This window comes from Nicotiana tomentosiformis, chromosome 5 (assembly GCF_000390325.3).
Source record: "Nicotiana tomentosiformis chromosome 5, ASM39032v3, whole genome shotgun sequence".
In the NCBI taxonomy this organism is placed as follows: Eukaryota; Viridiplantae; Streptophyta; class Magnoliopsida; order Solanales; family Solanaceae; genus Nicotiana; species Nicotiana tomentosiformis.
The window spans coordinates 29,939,604-29,961,991 of NC_090816.1; the positions used below are offsets into that span (position 1 = coordinate 29,939,604).

The 22,388-nt window shown below is 38.1% G+C and overlaps 1 protein-coding gene across 1 annotated transcript; it reads left to right on the plus strand.

Moving 5' to 3' along the window:
• Positions 1–1,759: 1,759 nt before the first annotated feature.
• On the plus strand, positions 1,760–21,100 carry LOC138892101 (kinetochore protein SLK19-like). The gene is made up of 5 exons (XM_070175796.1): positions 1,760–1,846; positions 1,942–2,021; positions 19,361–19,908; positions 20,069–20,184; positions 20,294–21,100. Exons 1-5 carry the CDS (start codon positions 1,760–1,762, stop codon positions 21,098–21,100), a joined length of 1,638 nt encoding a protein of 545 aa, XP_070031897.1.
• The last annotated feature ends 1,288 nt before the right edge of the window (positions 21,101–22,388 follow it).

Sequence of the window (22,388 nt, forward strand, 5' to 3'; positions counted from 1 at the left end):
TATTTGAGTGTGCATTTGGGAGAAACACTAGGTAGTGCCTGATATTGCTGCTAAAGTAGAGACAGTGGTTAAGGAAGTTGTGGTTCAGGGGGAATCAATGTCAGTTACTACAAGTCACGTAAAACTCTCAGTCCTTGGGGAGTTGTATAAAAATTCAGTTTTCTCATCTTTGACTCGCATCATTATTATTATATCATGTTTTATAGTTAATTGGCTTACCTAGCGGGTTGGGTTAGGTGCCATCATGACGATTTATATTTTGGGTCATGACAAGTTGGTATTAGAGCTCTAGGTTCAAAGGTTCTACAAGTCATAAGCAAGTGTCTAGTAGAGTCTTGCAGATTGGTATGATGACGTTCATACCTATCTTCGAGAGACTACAGGGCATTTAGGGTAAACTTTCCATCTTTCTTTCCTTATTGTGCGACATTGATTTAGCTTGAAGCATAACTCTTTGAAATCCTTACACGCATTCGTATGCACATGTGAGCGCTCGGTATCATCTTTGCATGGCGACTTGTGATTCCATGGATGAGGTGCGAGATGTGATTTTTGTTTTCTAATGATGGGCCAATCTGGAGGACTTGAGGCCGGGTTTTGACTGTAGCTTGAGCACAAGGATTTCGGTTTTGTGAGCACTTACTTTTGGACTTATACGTCCGGTAATGTCCCTATGAGTGAAATTCATGGCTCGATGAGTGGATGGATGGCTATATGATGAGTATGATGTGACTGTGGGATGTGTTCAGATGGTTTGATTGTGACGAGAATAGTTTGTTTGAGAGGTAAAAAAAAGGACTATTGGGTGCTTGATTGATGTCTTGATGTGACGTATAGTCTCGAGTTATGAGTGTGTTAAAGGATTTTCCATGTTGTTCATTTGTGGGGTGAAGTAGATTCTTATGTTCTGTTGACGAGCTTAGACTCGGGAAGATGTAGTGAATGCTTAGCGGTTATGGCCATGGTAGGACGTAAGGGCTACCAGTTTGGGGCTGAGCAGATGGGTTATCTCCTATGGGGTGCCTCAAGTTGTGTGATTCCCTATGTTGTTTTGTGGAGAGTTCACTCTTACCATTAGATTATATGTGTTGCAATTTGAGTTTGGATCGCTTGAGGAAGTTGGCATGACTGTTACAAGGATGGATGCGAGATTTGCAGATAATTTGAAGTGTTAAATGATTTGTGTTGCATGAGCTTATGAAGCATTGAGTTGAACTTCAGTGTGGGATTATGTCAGTAATAGAGTATGTGTATTATGAGTTATCTAGTGTTTTTGTTCTATGGCTTTGAGCCAAGTGGGGGAGTCTGCTATCGTCGATTTAGTTGTGTGGTTATGTATTGCACTGGTTTCGGTTTGAGGCATACTTGTGAATCAGTTATGACTTGCAGAGATTAAGATCGAGGATGACTCTAGTAAAGGAATTTCTCGATATGGGTTATGTTACAATTTATGGTTATATGGAAATCATGAAATGATTCGAGTTGCTATTCATGATGGAAGTAGTGCGCATGGTATAGGAATTTGCTCAGACGCGTTAAGGTGGAGTCACTTCTTTGGGGTGTTATGCTAATTGATCATAGGTCGTTCGACCCATTTGGGCGGTGCAATTAAGATTTGAGCAGAGTGAATGACTCTCAAGAGGGTTCTAATGGATTCAAGATTTATATGTGGCAATTGGGAATTTTCAGAATTTATATATGGCTAGGATCTGAGATGTACATTGGATGGCGTTGAGATTCGCGGTATTTCTATATCATTATGGATCTTATATTTCAGTATCAGAAAGGTGAAAGAAACAACTTTAGGTTCATAGAAGGTCTCTTCAAAGTAGGTGTCTCGGTTGTGGTATTTTTGGGATTCTTAAAAAGGAATATGGCGGCTTATGGGCCTTAGGGCGATGTGGTTTTATGTTAGGGTCTCTTATGGTGAGTTTTTTGTAGGATCATGGTGTTCTGGCAAGGAGAAGTATTAACTTGAAGGCAATTCAGAAGAAACTCGGAGGAAACTGGACAACTTGGCAGTAGGTTCGATCAGTATGGTAATGGTATGCTCGGTCCTTTTGGTTTTTATGATGTAGTGAGTCTCTACGGGTGATTTTTGGAAATACTCTTGGGTTTGGCGACCAGGGTGGCTTGGCTGAGTTAGAATGATTCAGTTCTGATGGCTTGGTTAGGTGCAAATGGGTTTCGAAGAGTTCTCGATGGTTTCTACCACGATTTGAGAAGGATAATTCCTACCGAGTTGCGTATTGTGATTTTCTCTTGGATGAGATCAAATGGAAGGTTTTTGACTGATTGAGTATGTATTCTGCTTGTGACTCGGAGTTGATTATGATATTCTCGTACTTTTTATATAATGGTATAAGAGATGCGGTGTGTTGTTTGAGATTGAGATTTGCATGTGCAAGGTCACAGTTCAATTTTGAAGGGAAGGTCATGAATTCTTAGACAACATGGACGGTTTTAGAGGACAAGATGAATGATATTGCTACTTGGTATTTCTTGAGAAAGGTGCGCATCTCAGCAGGCACACTGGGTTTTGACTTACGGATGCTTCATTGGTATTACAGTACTCGCCTGGTTGATCGACTGCTGATATTCAGATTTTGCTATATGGCATTGAAGAACTATCAAAGTATTCCTCGTGGGATGATCGTGTATGAGAGATGTGTTAGACATTCGGGCGGTAGAGTTGGGATCAGATATGGTGATTCGTGTGTTCTATGGATTTGGAGATCGGGAGTTCTCAAAAGCAGATTATTTCGTGGTTGTGGACTGTGAAAATGTGTCCAAAGCTAGCCAGATGATGGTATGCATTATGGTTAGGTCATTGTGGACTTTTAGGGGGTTAATTATCTATTTGTAGATGAACAGAGTTGATTTGGGACCCATTGGTAGGCCCAATGAGGATGTGTATTCCACACCATGTCGGGTTAGTTGACTCCGCACTGCTATTGTTGAGGGATGTTCCATTCGGTTAGAGTTGAGCTTATTCGTGTTCTGATATGATCTAAGTATTACTCCTCTATGCTACGAGGGTTTGTGATTTGTTGGTTATACGCGCGTATGATGCGGTTCTGTTTGGGCCTTATAGCAGAATTCAAGCGGAATGGTTATCGGGGTGCAGAATGGTTGATTTCACCTTGGTTATGGCCCTTGTCCGATTATGATATATGGTGTTGTTTGCTTCTCAGTGGTTATGGTCATGCACTTTTGGTACTATGCGTCAAATTGCGCGTGGTTGTTGATTTTGAGCATTGTGACTTGAGGTATTTCATATGGACCAGTGTTTGGATGGGGTCACGCATTGCAGCAGAGTTATGTTGAGATATGATCCTTAGTATTAGATTCGTGTGTTATGGTTCTACGGTGGGTGATGGGTTCTTAGCATTTCGTTGTGGCAGTACTTGTTGACATTGCGGGATGGTTCTCTTATTTGAGTCATTTTCTATGCCTGAGTACACTTAAATTGTTGTGTATTGGTGCACGGTTTGTGGCTTAAGGTTATATTGGTAAGGCATGTCAGTAGGGCGGCTGTATTTGATAAGATGAGGTCGTCGGACCTAGAATGGGTGCTATCAGATCTGATTACAGTATATTTTAAAGGATAATATCGGAAGTCGGCTTAGAATTGTATAGTTCTTGTCGAATGAGGTGGGGTTCCATGACTTGTTGATCTGATGAATGGTTACATCATCGGCGGTGTACGTCGGTTATAGAACGAGGCTTTATGTGATATGAGGTTTATTACCGGTATTGGGTTGTTTTGAGCAGACACTGTGATTGGAGATTTTGCTACGAGTATGTGAGTCGTGTAGTATGTCATGTGATTACATCTTGGGTTATGGTTATGGCTTGATACATCTTGTTCAGACTTATACAGTGTGTAGATGCGAGATTCATATCTTATAGAAAATACTGGATGTTGGGAATTGGATTCTAAGGTTTATGGTCTAAGGTTGAATTAAGAATCGTCACTTACGTGGTGTCGTCATGCTTATATGGATTAGGGTGACGTGGGGTCACCCCTGGGTATGTGCATGGTAAGGTTACATGGCGGTTCGATGGCTTTGGAACGACTCTTGGCACGTTCGAGGACGAACATATGTTTAAGTGGGGGAGCATGTGACGACCTGACCGGTCGTTTTGAGCATTTTCACTTTGTTCGGTAGTTTGAGGATGTGAGTAGCTCCGTACGATATATTATGACTTGTGTAAATCGTCGGTTTTGGTTTTCAGGTTATTCAGGGCCGATTTGGAAGAATGAATTTCATGATTGAAGCTTTAGAGTTGAAAAAGTTGACCGAGTTTGATTTTTAGTATATGACCTCGAATTGGAGTTTTGATGGTTCTGTTGGGTTCGGATGAATACTTTGGACTTGGGCGTATGCCCGGATTTGCATTTGCCTATTTCTAGAAGGATTCAGCACTAATTGGCGAAAGTTAAAAATTTGAAGGTTTGAAAAGTTCATAAGTTTGACTGAGAGTTGACTTTGAGGATATCAGATTCAAATTTTGGTTCAGGGAATTGGAATAGCTTCGTTATGTCATTTGAGACTTGTGTGCAAATTTTGAATTTATTCCGAGTTGATTTGATATGTTTCGGCGCGAGTTTTGGAAGTTGAAAGTTTAAAGTTCATCTAAGCTTGATTTGAGGTGTGATTCGTCGTTTCAATGCTGTTATATGTGATTTGAGGCCTCTAGTAGGTCCATATTATGTTTTGGGACTTCTTGGTATATTCGGACGGGGTCCCGAGGGGCCCGAGGTGAGTTTCAGACGCGGTTCGGATCATTTTTGTCTCATGTTGCATTGCTAAAGAAGTATTGGTTCTGGTGTTGCGCACCTACGATTAGTTTTGCGCATGTGTGGTGGTCGCAGAAGCGAAAATGTGATCGCACATGCGGAAAGGGTCTGAGTTTGGAGTCATCTCAGATGCAGAGCTTGGGGCGCATCTGCGGCCTCGTAGAAGCGATGGCCTGTGGCACAGAAGCGGTATTTGGCGCAAGAGCGGAACAAGACTCGCACTTGCGATGTCGCAGAAGTGGAATATGGTTCCGCAGGTACGAGGGGTTTGTGCTTAGTGTATTTACACATACGCGGATGTCTTGTTGCAGAAGCGACGCTGCAGAAGCGGCTCATTTATCGCAGATGCGTAAAGGTCTGGGCAGAACAATATTAAATCGAGGTTTTTGGTTCTTTTATCATATTTTGAGATTTGAGGCTCGGAGTTTTGAAGCAATTTTCATCCCGCGGATTGGGGTAAGTGTTCTACACTCGGTTTTGATTATATTTCGCGAATCTATCTTCATTTTTGGCAATCGGTTGATGAGTTTTAAAGAGGAAATTGTGGGGTTTTGTCTAAAACTACATAAAGCAAATTTTTGAGTTTTTAACATTGATTCGGAGTCGGATTTGAGTGAAACTAGTATGGTTGGACTCGTAATTGAATGGGTTCGGATTTTATAAGCTTCGTCGGGTTCTGAGGCGCGAGCCCGGGTTGGACTTTTTGGTCGATTTTGGGCTTTTGACTAAGGATTCGACCTTTATTATTTGGAATTGTTTCCTTAAGATTTATTTGATATTCTTGAGTTGCTTTTGGCTAGTTTTGAGCCGTTCGGAGCTTGATACGCATGGATGACATTCTCGGAGCATCGTTCGGCTTGCTCGACATTGGATTTGGCTTGTTCAATGTAAGTAACACTTCTAAACTTGGTGTTGAGGGTATGAAACCCCGAATTATGTGTTATGTGATTGATATTGAGGTGACACGCATGCTAGGTGACAGGCATGTGGGCGTGCACCGTAGTAACTGTGACTTAGTCGATTCCATGGAATTGTGTAGCTACCTTATCTGAACATTTTTACTGTTCTCAATGTGTTAGAGAACTTGAGCTATAATTTATGCTAGAAATCATGTTTAGGCTATATGCTGGCACTATTGGGACCCACAATGGTCGTTCCTTGTTGTTGCGTTATTTGTTTAATTGCAGTTATGTACTCAGTCGTATTCATCATTACATATCATATCTCAGTCTCTGTTATTGTATATTGTCACATCTCATATCATTGACTTGGGCTTCTTAGTATGAGTGTTGTGAGATCGAGAGACACGGGAGATTGATGACTGAGTGAGACCAAGGGCCTGATTGTGAGGTTATTGATACTATAGCACGTGAGTTGTCTGTGCAACACGTGAGTTGTCCGTGCGGATCCAGATATTTATACTATAGCACGTGATTTGTCCGTGCAGCATGTGAGTTGTCCATGCGGATTATAGCGCTTGGGCTGAATGAGACCCTCCGGAGTCTGCACACCCCCTAGTGAGAGCAATTGCTAGCAGTTATTATGTATGGGCTGGATCTGCTGTGCACAGTACTGAGGGACTGAGTGTGTCGAGTGATTGAGTGTGATGATTGGAAAGTATGAGACAGTGAGATTGAGTACTCTGAGAGTGTGAGTACATGAGTTCATCACCGAGATACATTGCATTTGACATGCATACTTGAGATACATGCATAGAGATGCATTTCCTTCTACTACCTGATTTTGGTGACATTCATGATTTCACCTGTATATTGGCATGTAGGCATAAAGATGTATTTTTCTCATGCTATATGGAAATGAAACATCTTATTTATTGTTGAAAGGCTTTTGGGAAAAACCATGATTTCCAACTTACTCATATATTTTTGGAATTTTCGGTGAAAGATTTGGGATCTACTGTATACTTGAAAAGCATGCCTATTTCTGTAACTGTGAACGAGCTGAGTTATTTTTTGTACCATCTTTATTATATTGTTATGAACTATTGCTGGTTATTGGTTGGACTCTGACCCTTGTCCCAGCTCGTCACTACTTTCAACCTAAGGTTAGGTTTATTACTTATTGAGTACATGGGGTTGGTTGTACTCATACTATACTTCTGCACCTTGCGTGCAGATGTTGGATGATGATGTAGCTGCGTACGGTAGGAGTTGGATATGAAGATGTACATGCGTTCCATTCATAACTGCCTCTTGATCTTGGTAGCTTGCGTATTTCAGATCTGTTCATCTATATTTCAAACAGAAGGTGTATTTTATTTCAAACCAGCTTGTAAACTCTATATCTTAGAAGCTCATGATTTGTACTATCAGTCTTTGGGGAGTTGTATAAAAATTTAGTTTTCTCATCTTTGACTCACATCATTATTATTATATCGTGTTTTATAGTTAATTGGCTTACCTAGCGGGTTGGGTTAGGTGCCATCATGACGATTTATATTTTGGGTCGTGACACATAAATTGTGCTTAATATGTCTAACATCTTTTTGTTATTTTCGATGATGCCAAAAGGGGGTAGATAGAGTTAGGAGTGTAGGATATGTCTATCTATGGTATGATGTGCCTGTTGATCATGATTTGGTGTGATTACATGATTCTCGTATGTACAAAGTTTGTCATCATTAAAAAAGGAGAATTTGTTGAGTATTGAGATTTTGATGATTAATAAAGTTTGTTCTGATGAAATGTTCGAAGAACCAGGTCCTCAACGTAGTTTCTTAACTGCTCTAAGAACTAGCTCCTCAGGGTGAAGGACGAGCTCCTCATGGTTGATGATTGTACGTCTTTGCAAGACAGTAACTTTATCTCAAAGTTAACCATGTTCGAGTTTGGTGGAGGAAGGTTATTTCACATGATAAGGGTTGTTGCTCGAGAAGATACGTATAAATAAGTGAGAGACAAGAGTCCCAAGACTAATAGAGTCCTTGGAATAGTAGGAGTCCTAACAAACGAGAAGCTGACTACGCGTAGGACTCCTATAAGATCTTGGAGTCCATCCTTTCACATATCAACTGAAGAATTACATTTTACATACTCTAGTCGAGTAACAATGTTATGTTCTTCTTGAGTCAGTCTAGTGAATGTGTTTTAGAAAATCGAGTTATAATCAAAGTGTCACGAACAATTAGTGAGTTGGAATGAGTGTTTGCTTTACAGGTTAGAGTAACATGTAAATTAAATAGTCGTACTAGAAGTACTGGAGAGCATTGAGTTACAGCCTTGTGATCGATACATTTTGACTCATTGTTCTAGTGGAGTTGAAGTTGAAAATCCTACGCAGTAGGTCATGGTTTTTGCACCTTTTGAGCCGGGTGATTTTCCACGTAAAATTATTATTTTTACTTTACTGCTTATTTTACTTCACGTCTAAGGAGTACGGTAAAGAACCAAGTTCTTTAGTAATTCATAAGGTCACTCAAACTAACAATGGTACTATTGAAGAATTAAAACAAAGAACTAAAATCTAGTGATGATATGTATATGAGAAGGAATAAATGTTTGCTTTACTATTGACAAAGCAAAACAAAATGCAAATTTGTGTTTGTTTATATTTAAATATAGGCAAAATACATCAATAGTCCCTTAAAGTTGTGTTTAGTTTTCACGTAGACCCTCCATCTTAAGTTTATTCTATTTGAACACTCCAATTACAATTCAAATGTATAATTTGGACACAACATCTGTAGGCAGTCGAACACAAAATATGCATGTAATTCACACGCCAAAGTGACGAATATAATGAGGACACATGGATTTAACTTAACCCTACCCTTTGTCATCTTCCCCAACAACCCCTCGTCGTAAAAATCAATTTTCGGCAATTTTTTTTCCAAAATGCAGCAGCAACGAACAGAACATAAGGGATAGAGTACCAATAAAATCATTAGCAAACCTACAGAGCAACAAGTAAACAGAACAAAACAAAATGACAATAGTTGAGATTAGTGAAATCAGACCCAATGTAAATGAACCAAAAATGGGACTCAATCATAACAAACAATCAACAGAAGCATGATTGCCGGAAAAAACAAAATTCGACCTAACCACAAAGTCGCCGAAAAAAAAAAATTTCGACCGAATTAAAAAATGGTGGATTTTCACCATATGTTTCTAGATCTATAATCTGTAGACAAAAATGAAAAGAAAAAACGAGGAGAAGAAGACACTGATGCATAAGGGTCGCCAAAACTTATTATTTCCGGTCAGATCCGCTCGTATCTAGCCGCATCTAATTAAGATTAAGATTCAAGTCAATAAGTTTAATTGTTGAGCAAAAAGTGAAGCTTCATTGAAAAAAATGAAGTTTCACCAGACGAGTGAAAATGAGAGGGCTCTTGCCATAGTTCTTGTTCGTACATGGTTGCTCACATGGTAGAAGATAAACAGAAAAGACGAGGCATGCAGCTAGTGGCGCTACTACTTTTCCGGCCAGAATTGCAGCGGTCAATCAGATCTTAAAAATGAGAAGAAAAATAAAAAGTTTATGATGGTGACCAGATTTAAGGGTGGTAGTGGTGGTGTGCCCAGAAGAATACAATAGTAATGGTGTGAACAAATCTAAAATTTGGGTTAAGAAGATGACTGGGGATTTTTTTTGGTATAAGCTATACATTTTTCGATAAGAAGTGTGTGGAGATTATTTTTTTGGATGATTTCACGCGCTTGAAAAATGTGAAAAATACTTACCGTGCCATGTCAGCACATTGTGTCTAAATGACATAGTAAAGGTTTGGTTAAAGTATTCAAATGGAACAAACTTAAGATTAAGTATCTAAGTGAAAAGCGTGGACAACTTTAAGGGGTTGTCGATATATTCTGCCTTAAATATATATTGTACTAATTGTTTAATTGAGTTCTTCTTTTAAATTCAAATATATATATATCTAGTAACTATTTAATTGAAACCCATCAAAGCCACAAAGAAAGAACGCTACCAATCATACGAGCTCTCCTCAAGAATATGAATGTTGAATAACATTGAATGATCCTCAAGCAGTAGCATTGGCCACATCAAATGTTGGTTGTGTGAGACTTTTTCATATATATACAAAACTTTAAACATATTTATCTAAGTTTTCTATTTACAGAAAGTAGCTAATTTTTTTTACAAAATACATACAAATTCAATCAAAATCTATAATTTATCTATAACTTTTATCTATAACTTTAATATATATATATATATATATATATATATATATATATATACAGAATCCGGTCAAAACTTACAATTTACGTATAATTTATATACAACTTGTATACAATTATATTAGTTGTATATATTTTGTATGTCATTTCTATATCCGAAATACAAAATATATATAATTTGATTATGCCTTCTTCTTTGAATTTCAAATGAAATTCTAACCAAAGCCACCTCGAATCTTTCACCAAAATATCTTAAAATTGAGATATAAACTCCAAAGGATATTCCCAACCAGTTTCAACAATACCCAATCCAAATAAATAATAATTAAAAAATCGATTTTCAAATTTAAAGGTTCGAAGCATTTAATGATTGTGAATATAGTTTCTAATGGATTAATAGGATTTCCAATTCAATATGCCCGCTTCTAATTTAGAAGCTAAAGGGAAAAGTTTTTTATAGTAGAGCTAGCATTCTCAATCACCTTGTGCATCTTCGGTGAATCTTCGAGCAAGTCCTCCATGTGCGCTAGACTTCCTTAGCTTAAGTTGCAAAGCGGTCATGATGTCCATTGGCTCCCCAAGTGCTGGAGTAGGATTTTCAGCAACAACATCCTATGTTGGAATATTGGATGAGGAAGAAGAGGGAGAGAAAATAAAGAAGAATATATACATTAATTTACATATAATTGGTAAATTATATATCAACTTGTAATTAAGTTAAAATTTTAATATTGAGGGTAAATAAGTTTCAAAAGTAATATAGATATGTAAAATCTTTAGGGATTTTTTTCTTCCTATACACTATATGAAATGTATTTATCTAAATTATCCAAATATTGAAAATTACCCGCCATAAATAATTTTTCCCTACAAAAATTATACAATCGCCTAATATATTGTCCTTCCAACTGAGGGATTCTCTAATTAGACGCGCGATTCAAGCGAGAGAATATTTTTCAGTTGCAAATTTTATACGCTACAATCTACAACCAATATAAAATGCAATTGACGCCTAATTTTCTACATAATCCTTCTCTACTGATGATTTTCTCAGCTTTTTCATAAAAACACAACAAATTCAAAACAAAACCTTTTCAGAAAAAAGAGATTGCAGATGAATGTGAAGTTTGATTAATCAGCTCTGAACATTGATGATTTTACTTTTACACATATACTCACGATTGATCCCACGTTACGCATTTGAGATAAGATCGACAACTCCATCTCAATTGAGATTATTTCTTTTACCCATATTTGTAATCTTTAAGACCAATTTCTTACGTTCCAAACATTTTCAAAAGACCTGATTTTCACAACAACGCACGGTATTAGTATCAACTGGTTATAACAATTCGTGCCTACGCACACATCAACTTTCTTGATAGTGTTGAAGTACTTCAAAAAATTTTCGGGGTGTTACATTCTTCCCCGCTTAGGATCATTTGCCCAAACATAACATAATTTTGTCTCTTCTTGCACGTCTCAATCTCCCAAATATTTTTCTAACTCCCAAATTTTTTTCAGAAATTTCGGCAGAGTCTCCCCTGTAATTGGGCCTAACCACCTGCCAGAGTAACACCAAAACAACTCCTAACAACACATCCACAATGTATATATCAATAACACAATTTCAGCATTACAAACACTGCATTATCATAATGATATCAGGACATGAAGCACATCATATGTATGCTCATCACCACATCTCTGGTCTTAAAAGTCATTCATATTTAATTCCAACATCATCAATTAATCTCATATTAACCACCACCTCATTTCGAATTTTCACAACACTAACAACGGAATGTGAGGCATGAAGACCTCATGATTACTTACTCGAATTAATGAGTCACATTTAACGCCACCTGGGCATTCACCTCATAGGCTAAAACTCAATATTTACAGCACGAAAATGGTTGAATATGAATAGAAAATATACAAGAATTATCAAATAAGCCTAACAGGCATGACTCCCTATTAATACTACTATACAAATTAATTTTACAAAGGGATAATTTTAAACTCATAAATATTTGACCACAAGGATCTCGTCCGTATATAACTTTCACCGCGACTTGTAGCCCGGTTTAAATATTTCACATCATATATAAAATGCGAGGATATCGTCCTCAACTCCGAATCACAAGTATTTTGCACATTGTGCCAACTTAAATTTTAATTTTCCTTTCTTTCTTATTTTCAATATATTTTATAAATAGTTTTCACAACACATAATGAACCCTCATACCAGTATGGCGTATAATTTATAAAAACTGGAATTAATTATTCCGAAACACATTAAACCCACTGTAATGAATAATAAAAAAAATACTTTTGGACTTATAGCCCGCAATGGTGTACAAAAATAAATGACAGACACGGGCTCACACCTTCAAATCTCCCAACAGGGATAAACATATATGTGGGTCACAAATTTACGAAGCTCACCCATAAGTGGAGCATAATAGGAGGACTCACCTCAATATTCATAACCGAATCAAATTAAGGAAAATATCCTTTTGTAATAAAAATCAGGATCGTACCTGTAACGACACCATCTGGTGTATTGGCCTCAGCCAAATTATAGCGATTAAATCAACGGGTCGGGCCTCCACCTCTTAGGCGCCCACTACCCGCCGACTGTGCATATGGAGTATCAACTGGAATAACCATTATAGGAACCCCGTGTCGGTGGTGCATTAAAAGAACTTACTGGAACACCCCCGAGTATTCTGAAACTGTTTCCATGACCTCGTTGATACTGAAATGTAAATTTATTAACGACGCAGGAATACCGCAAGTCCCAACATCATCCCAAACAAATATCATCTCTTAATCATATACACGTTTCGTAGAACCTTTCAATACCACATAAATACATCTCAGGCCAAAACTCATATAATACATGACCCCGCAATCTGGTCGTTGATAGTGGACTCCCTCACTTGGCGCGAAGCCATAAGACACATTCTGATGATCCACAATACTAACTTTCATCGTTCGTAGGACACCGGTCATAAGACACCTCAAGCCATTTATTTGGCGCATGTCATCCTCGTGACAGTTAAACTCACTTCCCCCGGTGCCTTGGTTGCGTATGTACCCTTCGCTAAATAGAAACGAACTACGTAGTCTCTAATACCACCAACTATTTCAGATCTACATCCACCTCGTGACCCTACCACAATTGTGATGATTAGGCAATTAATTAAACCTTCTTAATATCATACTTATCAATCAGATGTAAGAACCTGCTGCACCTCAATGTGCACAACTGAATGATCTCTCAATACTTCCGCATGGTTGACCAACCCTGGCTCCCTTATAACCCCTCTATAGTATCACGAACCGTTGGCGCATAGTTGATACCGAGTGCGCAGTTTCATACATGAGTGGATGCAAAATAACATAATATATATGGTTCAAGCTGAATGAATACCGCACGATAAGGAATGAAAGAAGTGAAATTTTCTAACAGTTCTGTAGCCTCTCGAAGATAAGTACAGACGTCTCCGTACCGATCTACAAGACTCTACTAAACTCGTTCGTGACTCGTAGAACCTATGAACCTAGAGCTCTGATACCAACTTGTCACGACCCAAAATCCCACCATAGGCGTCGTGATGGCACCTAGTCTCTAAGACTAGGTAAGTCGATTTCAATTATCTTTTGAAGCCAATTTTTTTAATTAAATAAATAATCAAAACTGATAGCGGAACAAATATGAATATACAACCTCCCAAGACTGGTAGTACTGAGTCACGAACTCTAACTGAATACATAGAATGATCACGAGGACCGAATATACAATATTGTTTGATTAAAAATTAACAGTACAATGAAATGAAAAGACTCCAATGGACTGCGATGACCAAACAGCTCTACCTTGAATCTTTACGATCCCGTTTTAACTCTGCTCAAGTCTGATATCTCCAATACCTGGCTCTGCACAAAAATGTGCAGAAGTGTACTATGAGTACACTACGGTCGGTACCCAGTAAGTATCAAGACTAACCTCAATGGAGTAGAGACGAGGTACAGTCCAAACACTTACTAGTTTAATAACCTGTGCAATATAATATACAAAATACTAAAAAACATATAGCAATAAGGGCAGGATAAAACAACCAGTGGTATGCGCAGCAAGACAACAAGAATACCATAAATATAACTCAACAATTAATAAATACATGTATGCCCAATTAATTCAAGTTTTTCAAATAAATATCCTTCACATATAATTCTTCCAAATAACTCTCTTTTAAATGTAGTTTTTCTCAAATAAATATCTTTCAGATACAATTCTTTCATATAATTATTTTTGAATAAAAATCCTTCCAAATAAACATTTTGAATATAATTCTTTCAATTAAAAAGTCATCATGTGACGCCTCATTTCATAATCATAAGAAACTACGGGTCTCAGCCCATTTTTATATTTTTCGTAAACACGGGTCTCAGCCCATTTTCATATTTTTACGGCACCTAGTGCCCATAATTAAATCATATCACAAATGCACAGATAATTCACGTGCCAATTATCATCATCATTTCATCACATCACCTCGTGCCCACATTTCATATCACAACTGCACGGACAATTCACGTGCCAAATATCCTCATTATTTACTCACGACACCTCGTGCCCATATTTTAATTTATAATCTGCTTGGCAATAGCCACATGCTCTCAATTTCAACATAAATCAGATTGTTATTAATTTACCATAAATTGCACAAGGTATAAAAGTAAACACAAGAAAATCACAACATCACATGAAAAATTATCAACACCACAACCCCACATCATCACATATCATCTCTAACAATAGCCACCCTTATCGCTCCTATTGCCATCCTTATCACTCCTATAGACACCCTTATCGCTCCGCCCAAACAATATCACTAGCCACCCTTATCTCTCCTATTGCCACCCTTATCGCTCCTATAGCCACCCTTATCGCTCCACCCAGATAATATTCCAACAAATACAATAACAGTGAAATGTCACCCTTATACCCACATAATATCAACGGTGAAATGCCACCCTTATCTTCCCAAAATAATAACTCACAAAACACAACAATTTACATGAAAAATTAATACGACAACATAATAAAATCAATTCATATCACAATTTGCCCAATGACCACAACCAAATTCCAAAGATATAACAAAAATCAATTAATTTCACAACAAATAGCCCAAAGCTCCACACAATGTATATAACACCCAAAAACAATCAATAAAAATAAAAATTACTCAGCATAAAGCAAAACCTTCATTAATGCAAATTTAGATAATTATATTAACACTTATTCTTAAGCTCGCTTAAATTAATTATTTGCATAAGAAAATTCATATTGGAATTAATTTCCAAGAAATATTAAACCAACAATACTCACGAAATTTCATAAATATTTCAAGTAATAATCACATCAAATTATCATATAAAAACAAATTCAACAATAAGGATTTAGGCATGGCAAACATATGATTTAATAATTTTCCACAATTTCCCAATTTACTACACAATAATGCCTAAGACTTTAATTCAATAAATTTTGCACGTATAAGCCCGAGTACGTACTCGTCACCTCGCGTACACGGCTTTTCACGTTTCACAAATGGCACATAAGACTCAATGCCTAAGGGGTAATTCCCCCACTCGGGGTTAAGCAAGACACTTACCTTTTTAAAGTTAGGCCAATATTCCAAAATAGACTTCTTGCTTGAATTGACCTCCGGACAGCTCAAATCTATCTAAATTAATTGTATAACTCCATTAAAATTCGTCGGAAACAATCCCGGATAATATTACGTTGACTTAAAAATTTATCCCAAAAAATTAATAAAAGTCAACGCGGGACCCGCCCCTCAGAACCCGACATAATTTTTATGAAATCCGAACACCCATTCCGATACGAGTTTAACCATACCAATTTTATTGAATTCCAATAACAACTCGACCTCCAAATCTTAAAATTTTATTTTTGGAAGATTTTACAAAAATCTTGATTTCTTCCATTAAAATCCGAATTAAACGATGCATATAATCATAGATTCATGAAATATAAATATTTTAGGATATAGAATACTTACCCTAATCCATATGGTGAAAATCGCCTCAAAAATCGCTTCAATCTGAGCTCCATAACTCCAAATATGTTAAAAATGGCTGAACTCGAAATATAGCTACTGCCCATGTATTTACTCTTCGCGATCGGGAAGCAAAAAAATTTCAGCCCCAAAATTGCTCTTCGCGATCGCGAAAAACCATTCGCGATCGCGAAGAACAAACTCCCCAACCCTTCCAGACAGCCTCTAGTATACATATTGGACCTCTTCTTCTTGGTCATTGTAGGAATCCTCTTGCTCAAACCCACTATCTTCTTGCACCAAATTTTCCACTCTTTGTTGCACTTGTGGACCCTTTGTTCTCCATTTGTTCACCATCATGTTTACTCCCTCCATTGTATTGATTTGCCTTGGGTTTTGCACTTGTTGAAGTTGAGCCTTTGCCAATTGGTTAATGGTGGTGGTCAATTCGGTTATGGCTTGCCCATGGTCATGCAATTCTTTATAAAGGTGAATCACATTAGGATCCCCTTGTGGAACATTAGCCCGGGATTACCATACCGATGAAGTATCCTCCATCGCATCCAAAATATCACACGCCTCTGCATAAGGCGTAATCATAAAGTTCCCACGGGCAAGTTGATTCACTACACATTGGTTGGTTTTATTGATCCCCTGATAGAAAGTTTGTTGAATCATGTTCTCCGTCACATCATTGTTGGGACTTTCTTTCACCATTGTTCTATATCGTTCCCATATCTCATGTAGCGGTTCATTGGACTCTTGCTTGAATGCTAGAATTTCATCCCGAAGTGTAGCCATGTGCTCGGGAGAGAAGTACTTAGAAATAAATTTCTCCGCCAATTCATCCCAAGTATGAATAAAATGATTTGGTAAACGTTCCAACCAATCTAAAGCTTTCCCCCTTCCCCCCCATAGAGAGAAGTGAAAAAGCCTTAGCTTCAAGTGTTTGTATGTATTTTGACCCGGTGCACCGGTGAAGAACCCTCGTTGCTCGAGCAAAGTGAGCATCACGTTGGTTATTTGAAAATTGTCCACCCTAATATGGGGAGGGACTATAGCACTTGCATACCCTTCGTTCGGCAACACCCGATGTGGAGTCGCTCTTGGTGAATGTAGGGATGGAGCAGGTTTATTGTCAAGAGGCGATTGGCCTCGTCTATTTGCTTGAGGTTCAAGATGGACCTCAGCCATTTGATCATCCTCAACGTCCACATCCCCCACAACTATGTTTCAGAGCTCATTATTTGCCATGATTGCACCTATAATTTCTCAACACGTTAGTAACAAGGAAGGAAAAGAAGATATTCCAAAAACACACCTAAATATATATCTAACACCATTTTTTAACTCCCCGTCAACGGCGCCAAAAATTGATCTCGTCCAATTTCACACCTCAATTCAAGGTTATGAAACAGTTAATTGCAATAGTAGTACCCAACAAGAGCCGGGGTCGATTTACACAAGGAGTTATATATGGGAGTTAGGCATATATATTGTAGTACGTGAGTTTGAACTACCTCAATTTACACTTCCACAAATTGGGGTTGATTCTATGTCTAATTTAAACTAAGATTGCAGAGTTAAGAAATGAAACTAAGAGAATTGTTTTTGTTGTTTTTCAAGTTTAAAGCTTCAGGCTATGATCATCACCTAGGTGTTTGCCTAATGGAATATAAACCGTAATGCTTGTTTTATTGATCGGGGTGTATTATAGCTATCAACTCCCAATTACCTACTCAATACCTCTTGGTCAGAGAGAGATTTTACCCAATTTGGCTTTCTCAAGTCCAAATGGGTATTGCACGAAACGGTTGATAAAAGCTCAAGTCGGGTTATTACTATATCTAGGTTGAACCCTTTAATTGGGATTATCAATCTCTCGATTGACCCAATTTCTTGTTAGCCAAGTTTTTCTAGACTAAGTCTCTTTTTATCAAGTAGAGACTAAGTCAAATAGGCATGAACTAATATTTGCAACCATTAATTCCAAAAATTAAAGCATAAACAAGGCTAAATAACAAACACCCAATCATAAACAAGCAGTAAGTTAAACACCCAACCATAAACAAGCAGTAAGTTAAACACCCATAAGGTTTACACGCTAGGGTTGGGTCACAACCCTAGTACAAATCTAGCTACTCATGCTTGGAATTGAAGAAATAGAAAAAGAAATGCTAATTAAACTCATATTGTAAAATTAAAATGATAAAATATATGTTAAAATATCCCAAAATATGAAAAATTACTAAAATAAGAAAAGAGAAATGGCTACTTTAGCTGCTGATGTCAAAAGTTGACCTAAATTTGTGAAACTCGTCTATTTATATAGGGCTTGAAATTTCGGATAAAAATGTCCTTTGGGAAGTTCTGCGGCCGCACAATTCAATGTGCAGTCTGTAGATTTTTTTCAAATTGTCAGGAACTGGAGATCTGCGGCCGCATAATTCTGATCTGCGGCTGCGATGCATTCTTTCTGCGGTCCGCAGATTTGTAACTGCGGTCGCAACTCGATTCTGCGGTCCACACTTTTACTTCTGCGGCCGCAAGGCACTTCTTGTACGGCCGCACAATTCTTGTGCGGTCCGCACTTTTGAGGGACTTGGAACTTGGGAAACTGCACATTCTCTAAACTTTATTCATAGCCCAGCTTTTGCGGCTACACAATTCTTGTGCGGTCCACACTTTGCACAAAAGTTTGCTGGGCTTTCCTTCATCATCTGCGGCCGCAGATGGAAATCTGCGGTCCGCACTTTGTGAGCTTTTGTTCCTTTTATTGCCTTGAGTTTAGATTACTCCTTTTTGAGTTGGATTTCATTTCGGGGGTCTATCTTCCAATATTCCTACAATTTACCATATTTCATCAGTTTCGGGAACACAATTCAATGCTTTTAGACTAAAACAAAAGCTAAAGGGTGCTAATAAGTAGTCAAAATCCCCACTTATCATTAATTCCTAGATTACAATAGGTTGTAATCTGAACTTGCTCAGTTAGTGAAGTTGAAATCCTACAAGTGTAGGTAGTGGTTTTTAATCTTGTGTGCTGGGAGTTTTCCACGTAAAACTCTGTTGTGTCATTTACTTATCTCCTTGTGTGTGTTCTGTTGGAACTGATAGAGAACTCGGTTCTCTGTACAGTTTGGTGTACCCTAAGTTTCTATCAATTGGTATCAGAGCAGGTTCTTTCGATCAAGCTAACACCTAGAAATGATCCTCATGGCTGCTCCACCAAACTTTTAAGAAGGTCAATCTACCTAGAGTCCACCAGGATTCAATGGCCAAAACTACAGGTGGTGGAAGACAAGGGTGCATGATTTTATCACGGTTGAAGATTCAGAGCTCTGGGATGTTATCTGCGATGGTCCTTTCATTCCTGTGAAGGCCATTGGGGAACCAACAGTGTCAGTTCCCAAGACCAGGAAAGAGTACAACGATGCTGACCGCAAGTCTATAGATAAGAACTTTCGAGCAAAAAAGATCCTCAACTGTGGTATTGGACCAGACGAATACAACGGGATTTCTGCTTGTCAATCTACAAAGGAGATCTGGGAAGCTCTCCAAATAGCACACGAAGGGACAACTCAAGTCAAGCAGTCAAAGATTGATATGTTAACTACTGAGTATGAACTCTTCAAGATAAAAGATGATGAGTCCATTCAGGACATTCACACTCGCTTCACCTCTATCATCAATGAGCTCCATTCTCTGGGAGAAATCATTCCAAGGAACAAACTTGTCAGGAAAATACTCAGCGTATTACCTGGTTCCTGGGAAAGCAAAGTAAATGCTATCACGGAGGTAAAGGATCTACAAAAGCTGACCATTGATGAACTCATTGGTAATTACAAAACTTATGAAATGAAGAAGAAAAAGGATCGTGATAGAAGATAGCCCAAAAGGGAGAAGAACCTAGTCCTCAAGACACACAATAATGAATCAAGTGGTGAGGATGTTGATATGGCTTACCTGACAAAGAGATTTCAGAAGATGGTTTGCAGAAATTGAGGTATTCCAAAGAGGGGAAGATCCAGCAAGCCAAGAGGGTATGACTTATGTCATAAGTGCGGGAAGCCAGGACATTTCATCAAGGATTGTCCCCTTCTCAACGGGACCAGTACAAGCATAACACAGACAAAGCAGCCAAGAGGAACCCGGTTCCTGACAAAAGATTTAAGAGAAAAGAAGTCGTTGACAATGTTGTGAAACAAGCTCTTGTTGCATAGGGAGATTCTTCCAGTGAATCTGGAGAAGATGATGCACAAGATGATACCTCCATGATGGCAGTTGAAAGTGAAGCAGCTGATTATGATTCTATCTTTGCCCTGATGGCAAAATCTGACGATGATGAAGATAATGATGATGATGAGGTAAACTTTCTAGATGTTCAAAGAAATCTGAAGCCTTACTCTCAGAAAAAGCTTATATCTTTGGAAAATATTTTAATTGATGCTTATCACAATCTTATAAATGATAAAAATGCCTTAACTATAGAGCTAGGAGAGATAGAAAATGAGAGTGATGATTTGGTAATCGTAGTGGCTGACCTAAAAGAAACCATCGAGGATTTAATGAAAGAAAAGAGTGTTCTGATTAAAAAGGTTGAAGACGTAGAAAATGAGAGAGATGACTTATTGGTAGTCGTCATGGACCTAAAAGAAACAATAGAGGAATTAAAAAGGGGAAACAGTTCTATGACTGTCCAAAAGAGTTGGGAAGTTGCAAGTGAGGCACACATTAAGCTTGAAAATGAACTCAAATATGTGAAATCTAGTCTGTGTGCTGAACTTGAAAGAAACAGACAACTTCAAGAAGATATATGCAGAGTTAAAAATGACCTAGAAAAATCTCTAAAGTGGACCTGGTCCTCTGATATAATTGTTGCCATGTATACAAGCAATGGTGGGAACATGCAGGGAGTCGGGTTCCAAAAGGAAAAGACTCCCTACAATCCACATAGAAAGTATGTTACTGTCCCTGGTAACTGGCTTTACACTCATTGTGGCAACACTGGTCACTTTATAGAAAACTGAAAGGCTAGAATTCAGTCCCAACAGAAAATTAAGAATTTTATTGAAAAGGTAACTGCTGCTAAGGAACATGGTCCCTCCGTTAAAAAACGTGTATTGCCTTCCTGGACAAACATAATGAGTCACGTCAAGGAATCAAATGATGATGATGCAGCTGCATCTCCAGCTGATGTAGAGGGACCTGATTCCTCAATCACAACAACTGAAGCTGAGAACAGAGTTGTTGATGTTGTGCAAGGAAGATGTTGAGTTGAGAAGCGGGACTCATGTCAACAATGGATCGCATTCAAAATAACCTGGGCCCTCTCACAATGAGATTCAGGAGTCTAACTGGAAACACAAAAGTTCACACCCTCTTCAAAATGTGATCACCTCTCTTCACTCAGGGATTCAAACTAGATCAAAGTTAAGAAACTCACTTGCCTTCTCATCCTTTCACTCTCAAATTAAGCCCAAAAAGATCAAGGAAGCATTGAAAAATGCTGACTAGATTACTGCCAAGCAAGATAAACTCCATCAATTTGAGAGGAACAACGTGTGGCACCTGGTTCCTCGACCTACTGATAGAACTGTTATAGAAACCAGGTGGGTATTCAGAAACAAACTTGATAAGTTTGGAAACATAACAAGGAACAAGGCAATGCTAGTAGTTCAAGGCTACAATCAAGAAGAATGGATCAACTATGATGAAACTTTTGCTCCAGTTGCTCGAATGGAAGCCATCAGAATCCTCATTGCCTTTATATGGAATTCAAATTGTTCCAAATGGATGTCAAAAGTGCATTTCTGAATGGATTTCTAAAAGAAGAAATCTTCGTCAAGCAACCACCTGGCTTCGAATGTCATGAGCATCATGAGCATGTATTTAAACTTGACAAAGATTTATATGGGCTGAAGCAGGCTCCTCGTGCATGGTATGAAAGGCTGTCCAAATTTCTCCTAGAAAATGGCTTTACAAAAGAAAAAATCGACAATACCCTATTTCTGAAGAAACGGGGGAGGAACCTGCTCATTGTGAAAGTTTATGTTGACGACATCATATTTGGTGCAACAAATGATTCTCTGTGTGAGGAGTTTGCAAAGCTCATGGGAAGTGAGTTTGAAATGAGCATGATGGGGGAATTGAATTTCTTCTTGGGTCTACAAGTTAAGCAAACTCATAAGGACACAATGATAAGCCAGCAAAAGTATATCAAAGAGCTTCTAAAGAGATTTGAAATGGAAAGCTCAAAAATTATTGATACTCCTATTGCCACTGCCACTTGCCTGGACATGGATAAACCTGGTTCTC